Below are 15,830 nucleotides of genomic sequence, written 5' to 3'. Positions count from 1 at the left end.
AGAAATAGCTTAACTTATTTGTGTGTAGATTCATCATTTTTCACTTGACAAGAATGTCTCATTATCTTCAACTTGTCATAAAATAAATGAAAATAGAATAGATTAAAAATAAAATAAAAAAAATCTCTCTTTTACAAAATTTTGGATGTTCTTGTATTTTTTTTGTTGTGGTATCTAAGTACTAGAGTATTATTGAGGTGTTGGATATTGCATGCATTAAAGAGATATTGGTCTTGATACACTAAATATATTACAATATACAAACTCAAGATATTATTTTGTCAATACTTATAGGTTCTATATATATTGACATGTTATTATACATAAAGTAAGGTGAGTTACTAAATGTTAACAAGGCAAGGTGACCAAGGCAGAACTTGCGACACAAAAATGACATAATAAAATATCAAGATCTAAATATCACTATATGTTGCAAGAAGTCATTGGTGCAATAGCATCATGGTTATTCTCTCAACAATATCAAACTTGTCTTATGGATTAGTTCTATTAGAAGAAATATTAACATTTATGTATAATTTTGTAGAACCACATAATTTTCTATCTTTAAAAATTTATGCAAGATAGTGCCAGGATCTATTTCTTTAATATAAAATATGTGCAAAACTATCTTGTTGATGTGAAGAGATTGTATATTCATAAGATTTTTTGAAGATACCAAATTATTTGTTTTTACTTGTCTTTGATCAATCTATTTATTGGTACCTCGCAAATGTGACTATTATCCTCGTGAAGCTCTTTGAAGGCATTTCTACAAGTTTGACAATAATATTAGAGGTTAAACTTATTGTTAGGCAATAGATTTATGTATATACTTTAATTACACCTAAACAAGGAACTTTACATTACATCCAAAGGTTATTAGCTTTGTATCTTAAGAAATTTCAACCTTCTATCATTCTTGGTTGTTTTAGCCAACTTTCCTAACATATCATCGTCATTAATAATAAGGATTTGAGGAGATTAAGCTATATTGATTTATTAATTGTTAAATGGCCTTATAAAGGTCATTCATGTGTTACAATTAATTAAGGTTTACATGATCCTTGATCTAATTTATTTATAGATTTGATGTGACTCATAGAATAGTGGTTTATGCATAGAATCACACCACATATGTACATTTATGAGAATGTGGTTTAATTGGGTGACACTCAAATACAACTTTTAGAATTTGGCCAATATATTCACTAACTCCTTAATCTTCTAACCTTTGTTGAGGTTGTGGCTTTGGACTCATATACATATTAATCTTGTTAAATTTGGACCAACTTGACCTTGTTTCACGTGATTACAATTGCTCTTTTTAAAAACATCACAATGATCATTTGTTTGCTTTGATATTAGAAAGCAATAGTGTAGAAGGAATGGATTCTAAACTCATTAAGTTTAAGAAATCTAAATCATTTTGTTGCTCAAAGTGGCATGCAATTGAAGAGCTATAAGATCAATATGTCTTTGTTCCTTTAGCCAAAGACTTGGAAATAACAAATACTCAAGAGATTCTTTCATAAGATTTTTTTTTTGAATGATAATTCATGTCCAACAAACATTGCTAATTTATATAAATGTTATGGTAATGAAGCTCCTCATTTATCTATAAGTAAAGATGTTTGGAGCATAGGATTTGTTTTCTTTAACAAATTAATAATTAAAGGTTGTCTTGATATGTAGTGGTATTTTACTAATAAATGAAGAGACCACAAAGTTTGATGATTGGTTGTTGGAATTAGGGCCGCATCTTATTAGTATCAAAGTACAAAAAGTATAGACTTTTATTTGCTTGTGTCACAATTATTTTGCTATAGTCTTTAAGACCCTAAAGACTATATACATTTTCATGCACTTGAAAGATGATTGTCCAATCTTTTCACAACTTTACATGCTTAGTATCTCAAAGAAAGTTGACGTCCAAACTTATTATGAAGTATTATTAGTTATACGCTTCACTAAACTTTCTAATAGTAAGTATGTCAAATATCAAAGAAAGATGTTTTTGGCAGTTAAAAAAAAAAAAAAAAAAAAAAAAAAAAAATCTAGACTTTATCATCTAATTAATTATAAGATCAAATTTGATTGATATCCAAAGCCAATGCTAAAAGAGTTATTTAATATAGTAAGATTCTTTCAAGTATTAATCACTTTCGACTTGAGATTTGGTTATCATCCCTTACTATTACTTGTTATAGACCATGTAAAGACATCATTTTAGAGAGTTGTTTAAGATGACAAAGATCAACTCTATTAGAAGAAGTTTCTTCTATTTTGCCTTAAGAATGCACCATTTGACTTCAAAAGGTGATGAACTAGATGTTACTTGGCTTGTTATTTATTAGATGTTATACTAATAAAATTATCATTTTTGTAGCAGTCTATAGGATTGTATGTGTTGAAATCATTAAATGTAGTTGACACTCTCCATAATATTTACTGTAGACTACAGTAATTACTGTAGCTACAGTATTTAGAATCTAGTGGAGAAGTACTGTTCATCCTCTTATCTTCTCTCTTCTTGTATACGAGACACAACTAAATCAATACAAGTGTGTATGTGAAGCTCTCTCTCCTTAGAAACCCTCTTGTGTGTATGACTTACTACTACTCTTGTGTGTGTGTATGACTTACTATTACTCTTATGTCTTTCTAAACATTCTCAATACATTATCAGCATGATTCTCTTCTACACACTATGACAATTTTTTGCTCTAGTATTTGACTCTTCAAACCTGTTACTACCCTTGCTTAGTGTTTAGGTCATGATCTTGTTCTTCTTGCTGGCCCCTCACACATTAGCTGCTTGCTTAGAGCACTTGTTCTACTCTCTGCCTTGCTTGCTCTGAATACTTGATCCAACCCAACTCCACCCTCTGCTTGCTCCCTGCTCTAAGCTGCGCCCCAAATTGCTGCCAAAGAGAAGCTGAACTGCCGCTAAATCCGCCACTGCCACTGCCGCCCGCCGCCATCGCCTACCATTGCCCACCATTGCTTGCCATTGCCTGCCGCTATTGTCTGCCATTGCCTGCAGCTACTGCTCGCCGCTGCCTGCTACTACCATCTTATTGCTATTCTGCTGCCTTAATCTACAATTCTTTCTCCTTAAAAATAAATAAATAAATAAATAAATAAATTATATATTTTTATTTTGTCAAGTTTAAGTTTATCATATTATTTGACTTTATATTTTAAGGTACGTTTTACTCAACTTTTCTACTTGATTTTGTATTTTCTTTATAGATTTATTTATAATGAGTGCTTCAACATCTTCAACTACTTCTACTATGGTTCCAACTATTACCAGTGCATCCCAACATTTTCAAGCTCTTTTATTTCCACCATTGACTGTGGATGGAAACAATTATCTATTATGGGCAAAAATGGCAAAAGCAAATTTATTTGTAGAACAACTCTCGGATGCCATTATGTTTGAAGAATCTCCTACAACAAGTATTTCTTTATCTCCTACTATTTGTTGGAAAGCACTTCTTCTCCTTCGTCATCATCTTGTATCCGCATTACAACATCAATATTTGGAAATGGAAGACCCTGCAGAACTTTGGAAGAATCTTAAATCTAGGTTTGATCATCAAAAGACCATTTTTCTTCCACGTCCACGTCATAATTGGACACATTTACGTATCTTGGATTTTCCAAATTTAAATACTTTCAATAGTAAAATGTATAGTATTGTATCACAATTATGATAATGTAGACAAAGTATTTCTGAAGAAGAAATGATTGAGAAAACTCTCTCTATATTTCCTCCTGCATCTGTTGTGCTTGCACAACAATACAAAAACATGAAATTTTAGTCATTCTGATTTCATGTCCTATCTACTTCTTGCGGAGAAGCAAAATGAGCTACTCTTGCGCAATGCGGAAGCTCGTCCTATTGGAACTACAGTTCTAGAATCTCATGCACTTAATATTTCAAAGTCTAACAAGAAATTATATAAACATGAAAAACGTGCTGATAAGTATCAAGGTAGTCATAGTCAAGACCATTTCTACCCATATGGAAAGAATAAACGTTCTACTATTAATTATAGTAGAAAAAAAATCAAAGATGCGTTCTTGCCATAAGTGTGGAATGATTGGACATTTAGTACATGTGTGCCATACTTCAGAATATTTTATTAAAATATTCCAAGAAAATAAGAAATTACGAGTTGAGGCTTGTGAAGTTCATACCATAGATGCGTCCATAGATTCAATTGGTGTTGATGACTTAGAGGCTCATATGAATGATAGAACCTCTAATGATGAATCAAATGATGCGCTCATTGATTCTGCAACAATATATACTATCTTGCGAGATAGATGATTTTTTATTGAAAAATCTTCAACTTGGCAAACTAAAAATATGATGACCATGGCTGGAGTAAATGCGTTCTATTTCCAAGAAGGCACAGCGATGGTAAAATTACGTGCGGGTTCAATCATAAAATGTAAACATGCGATGTTTGCACCTTCGGCACCTCGGAGTCTGATCAGCTACGGAGATGTGTGTATTAATGGTTATCACCTCTCGATCGCCACTTTAAATAAAAAAAAAAAAAAAAAAAAAAAAAAATGGTTCTTGCAAAGAACCATAAAGTTGTTGAAAAAGCTTTTGCAACAAAAAATGGTTTATACCGAATTATGATTCGGCCTCCCATTATATTTAATTTTGCATCATCTATCTCAAAGAGTCATGTTTCTCTCTAGCATGGACGATTGGGACATCCAGGAACCACATTATTTAGAAAGATCATTCCATGTATAATTGGACACAATTTAAAGCCTACAAATGTAGATTCTATGGAATTATATCGTGCATGCGTGCAAAGTAAAATGATTATTCGGCCTTCAATTTGGAAACTTTCACAAGAATTACCACCAATGCTTGAAAGATTGCATAGTGATATTTGTGGTCCTATTAATCCAATATCAAGACCATTTCGTTATTTTTTGGTCTTTGTTGATGCATCAGGTAAACAATCACATGTTTCATTATTATCAACTCGAAACATGATGTTTTCCAATCTTATATCTATGCTTATTCACTTTCAGGCATATTTTCTTGATTATCCTATAAAAACATTGTATATGGATAATGCATAAGAATTTGCATCAAAATCTTTTGAAGACTATTATATTGCAACAGGAATCGAGTTGACATATTGTGTTCCATATGAACATGCTCAAAATGGACTTGCAGATTCATTTATAAAGCGTATACAACTCATTACATGGCCACTCCTCCTTCACGCAAATCTACCTGCATCTATATGGAGTCATGCAGTTTTACATGCTGCAACATTAATACGTCTCCACCCTTCTTCTCTTGAAATTGTTTCACCACATGAGCTCATTTCGGATTGTGTTCCAAATGTATCTCACTTACGAGTATTTGGTTGCTGTGCTTGGATTCCAATATCAGAACCTCAACGACGTATTATTGAAGCTCATCAACAAAAAGGCATATATGTTGGTTTTGATTCACCAAGCATTATTCATATTGTTGATCCATCAACTGGCACATTATTATGTGTACGTTTGCAAAATTGTCGTTTTGAAGAAACTGTATTCCCTTCTCTTCAAGGAGGAATATCCAATCAACAAAGAAATAAAGTACTCATATTTGAAGCACCGGAAACATTTACAATGAATCCCGATCTTAGGACATCTTTGGTAGAAACTGAAGTTGCTGAGATTTTACATTTAAAACGGATCGCGGATGAAACACCTCATGGCTTCAATGATGTACTTAGAATTACAAGATTTCTTATTAATGAGGCTCAGAATGCACCTGCTCAGATTGCAGTGCCATTGACTATAATACCTCAAGTTATAACAATAACAACTAAAAGAACTCGTGGACCAGATAAGTAACTACGTAAGAAGAAAGCTATAAAATTAACTAATCCTGGTATTATTTTTTAAGAAATTGCCACTCATCTTGTAGGACTACCAATTCATGATGATATATCAATGCATAATGTACCTTCAATTCCTATAAAAAATAATCTTGGAATTGGAAGGAATAAGAACAAGTTGAGTAAAGAATTATCTATTCTGTATTATGCTACAGATGATATTTGGGACATACCATCTATTATGGTAGATGAATCATTTGCATATATAATTATAGAAGTCTTTTCTTGCGAGGAAGACAATCTTGAACCTCAAACCATCGAAGAGGCGATGCGTCGCTCTGGTTGGTAAAAATAAAAAACTGCTATTGAAGAGGAGTATGCCTCTTTGCGTAAGAAAAAAGTCTTTGGTCCAATTATAAACACTCTTACATCTCACCTTGTAGGATATAAAATGGTATTAATATGCAAGCGAGATGCTTAAGGCCAAATAATCCGCTATAAAGCTCGTCTTGTTGCTCAAAGATTTACTCAATGATTTGGCATTGATTATGAATCCACATATTCTCCAGTCATGGATTCAATTACATTTCGATATATTATTGGAATGACAGTTTATGCCACCTTTGAGATGCATCTCATGGATGTAGTTAGTGCATATCTATATGGTTCTCTTGATGCAAATATTTATATGAAAGTTCCACTTGGCTTAGAAACAAGAACTCCAAATCAACCCACTGTAGGAAAATATCGTGGTATTAAATTATGTAAGGCCTTGTATGGTTTAAAACAATCCGGATGAATGTCGTATCAACGTCTTCAAGATTATTTAATTACAAATAATTTTATAAGTGATCCATCAATCCCTTGTTTGTTTATCAAACGACATAAAACTAGTTTTGTGATCATCGCTATTGTCACAGACATAACTATGTAAACTAGTAATTACATATACAAATAGGTAGAAGTAAGTAAAAGTAGGTAAAAGTAAGTTAATTCTATAGTATTTAATATGGAAGCTTCTTAGAAGCTTTATAGATGTTGCTTTGACTTCATAGGTGTCTTTAATTGACTTTTTGGATTAGAAACGTGGTCAACAAGTTGGCCATGTGCCACACATGTTGTTAGCTTGAAGATCAAGCTAACTATGTGGCCCACACGTAGAAAAACTTGCCTTGTAAGTCAAGGCATGTGTTCTACAAAGTTAACACATATTGGAGGTCCTATAGAACGTTGCCACGTAGCCCCTAGTTAGATAGTATATATAGAGATAAGAATGAAGGCTTCTTCACTCTTGTCAACTCTTTTCTTGCTTCTAGTCTAGTTTCAAGGGTCTTTAGTTTTCTTGTCTTTTGGCAATAGCCATTCCAGTTTCTCTTTCAATATATATCCTTGTTTATATATATTTTGTTACCTCTCTTTGAGTGAAGGCTCACTTGTCTGAATTATTTTTTCATCGAGTTCTTGTCCTTGACAGCTATATATGTTGATGATCTTAACTTAGTGGGCACTACATCTACATGTATTATAGCTACAAACCTACTTATACGTGAATTTGAGATGAAAATGCTAGGAAAAATAACTTTTTGCATTGGTCTCCAGATTATGCATCTTACAGATGGTAGGATTTTTCTCTACCAATTAACGTATATTAGATGAATTTTACAAAGATTTAATATGAATGATGCTTATCCATTATCCACACCAATGGTTGAACGTGGTCGTGATGGTCATGATCCATACCATCCATGCAAGGAGAAGGAGGAAATATTGGGAGACCAATATCCATACCTCGTAGCGGTTGGAATACTTTTGTATTTAGCTACATCTACAAGACCAGCTATTGCATTTGCAGTTAGTGTTCTTGCAAGACATAGTCCACGTCCAACACTACGACATTGAAATGGCATCAAATATTTATTACGTTATTTAAAAAGTACTGAAGACTTGGGATTATATTACACAAAATCTGCAGATCCAAAATTGATTGGATATTATGATGCAAGATATAAATCTGATATTACAACAGCTAAATCTCAAACAGGATATGTATTTTTAAAACATGGAGCTGCAATATCATGGAAATCAGTGAAACAAACAATAACTACAACTTCATCCAACCATGCAAAAATTATTGCCTTATATGAAGCATCTCGAGAATGTATTTGGTTGCGATCAATTGATAAATTCATTCAAACAACTTGTAGATTTTTATATGATGATTCTCCAACTATCTTGCATGAAGATAATAGTGCTTGTGTTGTACAGATGCAAGTTGGTTTCATTAAAGGCGACAGGACAAAGTATATTGATCCAAAGTATTTTAGTTATACTCATGACTTGATTACTGATCAAGCACTTATAATTAAAAAAATTGAATCTATAAATAACCTTGCTGATCTCTTCACCAAAGCTCTCCCATTAAGTAATCATTGTCGACTTATTTATGGCATTGGTATGCGGTGACTTGCTTTTCTTGAATAAGAAAGTTAATGAGCTCTTTAAATAATTAAAGAAAATGATGTTGTACTCTTTTTCCTTCATCTATGGTTTTGTCCTTAAATAAAATAAGATTTTCCTAGATAAGGTTTTAATGAGGCAAAAATTCTTGATCTTGCAAGATCACAGAAAAGTATAGATCATAAATCTATATAAATTTTATATTATGTAAATATTATGATGAGCGAGGAAGAGTGTTGAGATCATTAAATGTAGTTGACGCTCTCCATAATATTTATTGTAGACTACAGTAATTACCATAGCTAAAGTATTTAGAGTCTAGCGGAGAAGTATTGTTCATCCTCTTATCTTCTCTCTTCTTGTATATGAGACACAACCAGATCAATAGATGTGTGTGTGTGAAGCTCTCTCTCCTTAGAAACCCTCTTGTGTGTATGACTTACTACTAGTCTTGTGTGTGTATGACTTACTACTAGTCTTGTGTGTGTGTATGACTTACTACTAGTCTTATGTGTGTGTATGACTTACTACTAGTCTTGTGTGTGTGTATGACTTACTACTACTCTTGTGTGTGTGTATGACTTACTATTACTCTTGTATCTTTCTAAACATTCTCAACAATATGAAGTACTTATAAGAAGTGTTTGAATAATTACAACAACATGGATTATACTTGGATCATTGCAAGTGTAAATTCTTTTACAAATGATTACCATACTTATGCCACATGACTATTTCAGGAGGCCTTGGTGTATAAGAAGATAGACTCCTTACATAAATCTTGCCACCAATTAATGTTTTACATCTTAGAGCTTTTATTGGTTTGGAAAATTACTACCAAAGGTTTGTTAAGAACATAGCTTGATTATCAAGCCATATCTTAAGTCCAAAAATGTTTTGGTGAAGTATTTTGTCTAAGTTTCAAATAATCCACCAAATATAAATTCTTTATAAAAAAATTATTAGTAGATAATTTGAACATAAAAAATGCTATGTATTTTGTAAACAAGACATGGACTACAAATACTACATATTAAAAAACTTAAGAAATTCTAAACAAACAAAATAGAATTATTTAAGAAGATCTTAGAAACAATTTAGAAAATATTCTACTCCAATATCTTAATAATTAAGAGATTGAATAAAAAATAGAGAGCAAAATCAACTATTAGATCAAAATAAGAATTACTATTAAATAGAATTTATAATTATCCATCACAAACTAGTGATTTAAAATCTAAATTAATATTATAGAACAACCTAATACAAAGTTATAAGTAACAAATTTTTAAGATACTTCAAGAATAATTCCAAAAATAATATCTGAGAATGTTGGAGGCTAATATATTCTATCAAAGTTTGACCATTGTAATTAGTCAAACTTAAATTTATAAAAAAAGAATAAAAATAAAAATATGTAAGATTGTTGCACTATTACAAAGAATTAAAAAAATGTATAAATATTTTACTACTTACATATAAAAAATAAGTTTGTTGCAAAAAATTTAATTAAAGTCTTTCTATCAAACAAGCAAATAATAATATGAAGAGGCTACATAATGACCTAGACCTTTTTTCTTTATTTTTTGGAATATTAAAAATAATGTTTGATGCAAGGAAGCTTTATTTTTACTTAAATTATTCTCATATCAATCGAAAAATAATGTAAGAAAGTTAGATTGCAATTAAGATCTCACTCTTTCTTTCTAATTAAAATATAAAAATAATTTTACTCTTGTAAAGAGGCTTGATTGCTACCAAAATCTTCTAACAACCATTATAAAAATAAAAATAAAAATAACAAAAATAACAATAATAATACAAAAGGGACATGAATTGCTACTGTAGTAATTACTAGCTATAATATCAAGAAAACCTCACAAATACAACTATTGTAACAAAATACAAAGTAAACACAAAATTTTAAATAAAATATATATTTTCATAATCTCCCTATTGATATGGACTTATGATCCACCAAATTTGCACTACTTGCTTGAATCAATATAAAATAAAAGGACCTAGGAAACAATTTTTATTAGAATATATTTTTTGATATGGAATTTGGAAAAGCAAGCTAAGATAGCTTAACAGGGAGCAACACAAGATGGATAAACAAATAAAGGAAAATTCTTCTTAGTTTCTTAATAAAATAAGAGTGATATCATCAATCTTGACAAAAATGAATAAATAAACTTAGTTTAGAGCATATTATGTTAATAAATAAATAAAAGATGAATTAAATTGTCTCTTTTATTTTATGTATTTAATAACAAGCCACAATTTCTCAACAAAATAGTGACAAAATCTAACAATATCATCAAATTTTGAAATGAATTTCAATTTATTAGATTTTAGTAACAATAAACCATACAATATTATTTAAATTTGTTAAAACATATATATATATATATTTGGTTGGATGTGAATGAAAATACACCTTAATAGAAATAAATGAGGATTTTTAAACAATTATTTTCTGAACATCATAGTATATTAGTAATCATTTTGATAAAAAAAACTATTTACAAAACTTACTGTAAATCCCAAAAAACTATCGAAGTCATGCAATTGAATCAACAACATAAATCATCAAGAGGAAAGCTCAAAAAAAGGTTGGCAACATATAACTTTTCACCATATAAGAAGTAAAATAATGACCGCCTAAGTAAAGATTGAATCAAATAAAAATACATCAGTCATGGGGCCTATTTTTAGCGTAAGAATTAATAGTAGTAAAACCTACCAACAAGCCTATTTCTATTGCCACTCAACATTAAATAGATTCTACAAGCCTTGTCACAAAAACCCTGAAAAGTTTCAACATATTGACATGCGATGGCATTAACAGAGGTGCGCAAAAATCGGCAAAATTGACAGAAATCCAGCTTCATTGCTGGAAAAATCTGCTACCTGGGCTGCTGATGCTGAGTTTCACCGACACACATACTCGCCCATAGATGCCTAAACCACTAGTCTAAGTCTTCAGCAAATCTGAATTAATCTCATAACCTTCACAAAACACAAGAAAAGCAAATTAGTACACAGAGAACGAGGCAACAGTTGTCTCAGTGTGTGCACATCAGCCGAGTTAGTAAAAACCATGGTAATGAATCGAATGCTACAACATTCTTCAAAGCAGACCATGATATCTGTAAGCTTCGAACAGGAGGTGAAGAAGTTCGCAACAAAATTCTTGTTATATCAACATTAGCTGAGTTTGTAAAAGCATGATTATATTCAAATCAGACCCCCTGATCTGCATTGAATGAAGAGCTTTGAATGAGTAGCGACAATGCGACTCACCATGAGAGAAGGTCTGCGTCGTCTAGATGCCCGGTGAGTCTCCAGTCTGGCCTCGTGTACAGTCACGGAGTTTCATATTCATTTGGGAGTAGTGTACAGAAATGTATAAAGATAAAGACACCGAACATGCTTCAAAGTTGAGTGATAGAATTACGTATTCCAGCAGCCTGTGTCGATCTAGGGATTCTGTCATCGGTGAACCTCTAGAATTTAAACTGTAAGAACGAGGTAGCCAGTTTATTGTTGTGTATATATACACTCTCCCACCCTTGTGTCCATGGGGTGGGATGCACTGTTTCTCGAGTTGATGATGACCGGAACAATCACTGCTGGTCGGATTCTCGCAAGTTGGGAGGGAGTTGATGGTGTGGAATAATCTATCAGAAACACACTGGGCACCTGATCAAACCGTTCTCGTTGCAATCGGGACATTGCGCGACGTCATTGGTTTCAGTGATGATCTTGCAGCTGCCGCTGCATTCCGGGCACGGGACGAATCTGACCCCACCGCAACCGTCGCAAGGTTGGCGGTACTGGACAACGGGTAGATCCTGAAGCAGCGGGCCCAAATTGCCTTCCTCGTGAAGGCGGCGAACCTCATCGGATCCCCCGATGTAGCGACCTTTGATGAACAAACGCGGGACCATGACGGGTCCACCGAGGAGATCCGTCACCTCTTGCCGGAACTCGGCGTGCATGGAGACGTCGCGCTCGTCGATCCACACAGTGAAGCTCTGAAGGATCATCCGCAAGCTGTGACAGTCTTCGAACGTTTTACGGATGCCGCGCAGGCTCGTCAGATACAGCACCACGCGGTGCTCTCCACCGGGCGGGCATTTCGTTTCGTATTGCGACAATGGGTCGATAATCTCCGAAGTGTCGACTGGCGCCACCTTCGCAAAGGACAACCTGCGAGGCCCGTATGTTGTCAAGGGGCCAGTATCAGTGCTGCCATCGCAGATGTTCACCGAGTCACAGAACAAGCTTTGATCATGGCAAGCCCATTGGACGGGGCTATCTCCATCGCCGGTGCTCCCAGACGTCGACGCCTCGCCATCACTGCCACGAACATGGCACCAACCGTCTTCGGAGGACGTTCTCTCCTCCGGATGCGCCATGACTTGAAATGTGGCCAAGATGTCAGGGTCGAATAAATTGCTGTCAGGGTCGAATAAATTGCTGTCAGTCGTCTCATCACCATGAGAGACCTCCGAAACCGATGGAAACTCTGTCTGGAAGTCCTGCATTGGAAAACCCATCACCTGCCCACTCGGCAACCCCGCACTGGTCAACGGTCCGCTGTATCTTTGTGCAAATTCTGCTGGCAAACCTGAACTACTAAGTGGGCCGCTAAATCCCTGAGAGAAATTCACCGGTGCGCCTGCGTTTCCGAGCGGTCCTCTGACTCTCAGGGAGAAATCCATGCTGTCCCCCAAGTACTCAAACCTTTCTTTGGTGGGAGGTTTGGACGCGGAGAACGAGGACTCCATAGCTCCAAGGGCGGGTCTCATAATAGCTGTGTTGTTGTACAGCTTGAGCCCTTCAACAGCAGACAGCGATCTCGAGCGGGAAAAAGTCTTGAGCGTGGGAGCATCTGACACATTGTCCAGAAGCTCTGTGTCAATTTCTTTCGTCGAAACCGCGGTAGTCCTTATGGGGGATACAAGAGGGGTCATGCGATCGTCTAGTCCCTCCATGAGCTCCCATGTGTTGATCGTCTCCGCTCCACTGGATTCCGGTGCTTTTTCTTCAGGGATTACAGGATTTAAGGGGTATTTTGCCTCAATTTGTTCCTTTCTAATCTGCTCCAGCTTGAACCTGGAGACTCCCATGGCCATGTCGGCCCACTTCTTGGGAGGCTTCTCGCTGCCGGGCGTATCCTCCAACTTCCGGATCGTCCTGAAGTTGGATGCGTCGGAGCCCTTGCCCCCGATCACAGAGACCAAGTGCCCGTTCACTTTCTCTGATTCCAGTAGTTTCATGAGGCCATAGGTGCTGGACGTAAGTGCCACGACATGGTAATCATAGTGCAAGTCACGGGGCTTCGTGGATCTGAGCTGTGTGAAAGAGCTGCTCTTCGCGAGCCTCCGCATGCTACCGAACCTGTCCCGCTCCGAGAAGGCGGCGCCCTCTCTGGATACTGTGCACCCCATGGCGAAGAATTCTAGCGTTCTAGTGCGTCGATGAATCTGCTATTTGACTCATGAAAGAAATTCCAACGTTTCCAGCGCCAAACTCGTCAATATGTCGGCTCGACCTACAATTTCTAATCCTTCACGCTCTGTGTAGCAAGAACAGTTCGTGGATAACCCCTCGTTCCTTCTCAGTAGTCGAATAAGCAAGAGGCAAGAGCTGCGTGCCACCTGAGATAACAAAGAAACAACAAAACAGAGTTAGCCTTCAATTGATGAGACTTCCTTCATTTGTGACACGCTAAGAAATGGCCAGATTTCTAGAGCAGATAAAATATTTTTCATATACTTTTCATCGCTCGACAAGTCAGAATTTTCAACCCTGGTTTCTGAAAAAAACACATTCAACGAGACGCTGGTTTGACCGGCTTATTCCATGACTGTGTTGTAAACTTCCAAGATTACAAGAGACCCAGTCAATCTCCAACTAACAGTTCTACAGAGAGTTTCAAACAAATCTCCACGGTCGTCGAGAGCATGCACGCAGCCTACACATTGTCAGAACGCTTTAAACCACCTGCTGGCACAACCTTTGCCTGGCGGCTCATCCCATAGGAAAAGGCAAAGCCTCGAATTGCGATGATCCTCGAGTTAAGTCTAACGAGTCAGCTAACAATTCAAGATGAATCTAAGAGCGTGTCTGTTTAAGGAATTCCCAAACAGGAAGGTGAGTTTAAATTTTAACCACGGTCGACTATACACGCATACTCCTCTGTAGCCAAAATTTGAAACACGCTGTGCGCAAAGGAAAACCCGGCAAAAGCGGAGGTTCGAAGTCTCCGAGAGGGAAATAATTTCCAGAAAGCTGGGATGAGTACAAGAGAAACAATTACCGATTGCTCTTGAAAGATGTTCCGATTCCAGAAAATTAATTTAGCCTTTGGCGTCGACTCTAACCAGTTAACACGTCTAAGCAATTCAAGCAGCACTTGTGCTGTTCCCGACCTTCCGAAGTTTATGCAACTAGGACAAGCGATGGACAACAGGAATACTAACGCACTTTGCCTCGCTTGGCGAAGGTTTTAAAGCACAGGCCATTGCAGTCAACCTCCATTCCCCTTCAAGAAGTTGAAAGGGAAAAAAGAACTCGCTCCCTGGGACTCAAAAGTCAATAAAGCGTGTACTAATTCTTGGGTCGATTCCTAATTATAACAATATGTCGGTTACGCTCATTGCTCCCTCTCGGTGTGAGCGCTACTTCATCCAAAAGCAAAAAAACTGGTAACTGAAAACTTAAGTCTCTCACGAGATTTAAACCTCGCTGGAGACGCACCGACGACTATTTAGATTGCAGCTCGAGGTGACACGTCTTGGAGCTCTATCACTCTTGAGATCAGTATTGCAAATTTGGGATGCCATTTAGTGGGGCTTTCCGAGCAGACCCAGCATTGGGGAGGAACAAGCCACCAGGTGAGAAATGCCGGTTCTACAATTGATGATGGCCTACCCACCACATCAAAGAGACAGTCCAGTTCAATTCACCAAACAGACCGGGAGAAACGCAGACGTAAAGCTCTAACAACAGCATCGACAACAGAGACAACTGAACTCCAAAAAAAACCAAGGAAAACAAGGAAAACAAGGAAAAACCAAGACAACAACTCTCCTCACCCCCACATGACAATTTCTGCTTCTCCTCAACTTCGTACACAGCAATCACACGTCCTCTCTGTGAATCACTGTCACCCTCCTCACACGAACCAAGCCACCAACCTCGAGAACTACCCCACCCACCTTTCTCCACCACGCCTCATCCAGTACCGCCAACTACTTCTGCAGCTATCACCCACTCCGGCGTTGCTCCTCCTTACAAAGCATCCCCTCTCCCTCTCCCTCCTCTTCCTCAGCTAGAGCCACAGAACACAAAAACCCAACATCACCGACCACGCTAGACAGATTCTCTTCACATACCACCACCTCCACCTCTCTGCCTCCTGGCACAACCTCGGATTCTCTCAAAATTCACACGACTTGCACAGAAAAAAACGGAGAACAACGACAG

General features: G+C 36.2%; 1 protein-coding gene across 4 annotated transcripts; it reads right to left on the bottom strand.

The window, feature by feature from the left end:
• Window positions 1–10,972: 10,972 nt before the first annotated feature.
• On the bottom strand, window positions 10,973–15,830 carry LOC112277679 (uncharacterized). 4 transcript variants are annotated; one of them, XM_024510286.3, is made up of 3 exons: window positions 15,563–15,830; window positions 11,637–13,999; window positions 10,973–11,342 (listed from the first exon to the last, which is right to left on the bottom strand). In XM_024510286.3, exon 2 carries the CDS (start codon window positions 13,787–13,789, stop codon window positions 12,017–12,019), a length of 1,773 nt encoding a protein of 590 aa, XP_024366054.1. In that variant the 5' UTR covers window positions 13,790–13,999; window positions 15,563–15,830; the 3' UTR covers window positions 10,973–11,342; window positions 11,637–12,016. The 4 variants fall into 4 exon arrangements, with proteins under 4 accessions (XP_024366054.1, XP_024366056.1, XP_024366058.1 ...); XM_024510288.3 differs by lacking the exon at window positions 15,563–15,830 and adding an exon at window positions 15,440–15,554; XM_024510290.3 differs by lacking the exon at window positions 15,563–15,830 and adding an exon at window positions 15,102–15,422.

Source organism: Physcomitrium patens, chromosome 26, assembly GCF_059467195.1.
Source record: "Physcomitrium patens ecotype Gransden chromosome 26, ASM5946719v1, whole genome shotgun sequence".
Taxonomy (NCBI): domain Eukaryota; kingdom Viridiplantae; phylum Streptophyta; class Bryopsida; order Funariales; family Funariaceae; genus Physcomitrium; species Physcomitrium patens.
This window is presented reverse-complemented; position numbering and strand designations above follow the sequence as displayed.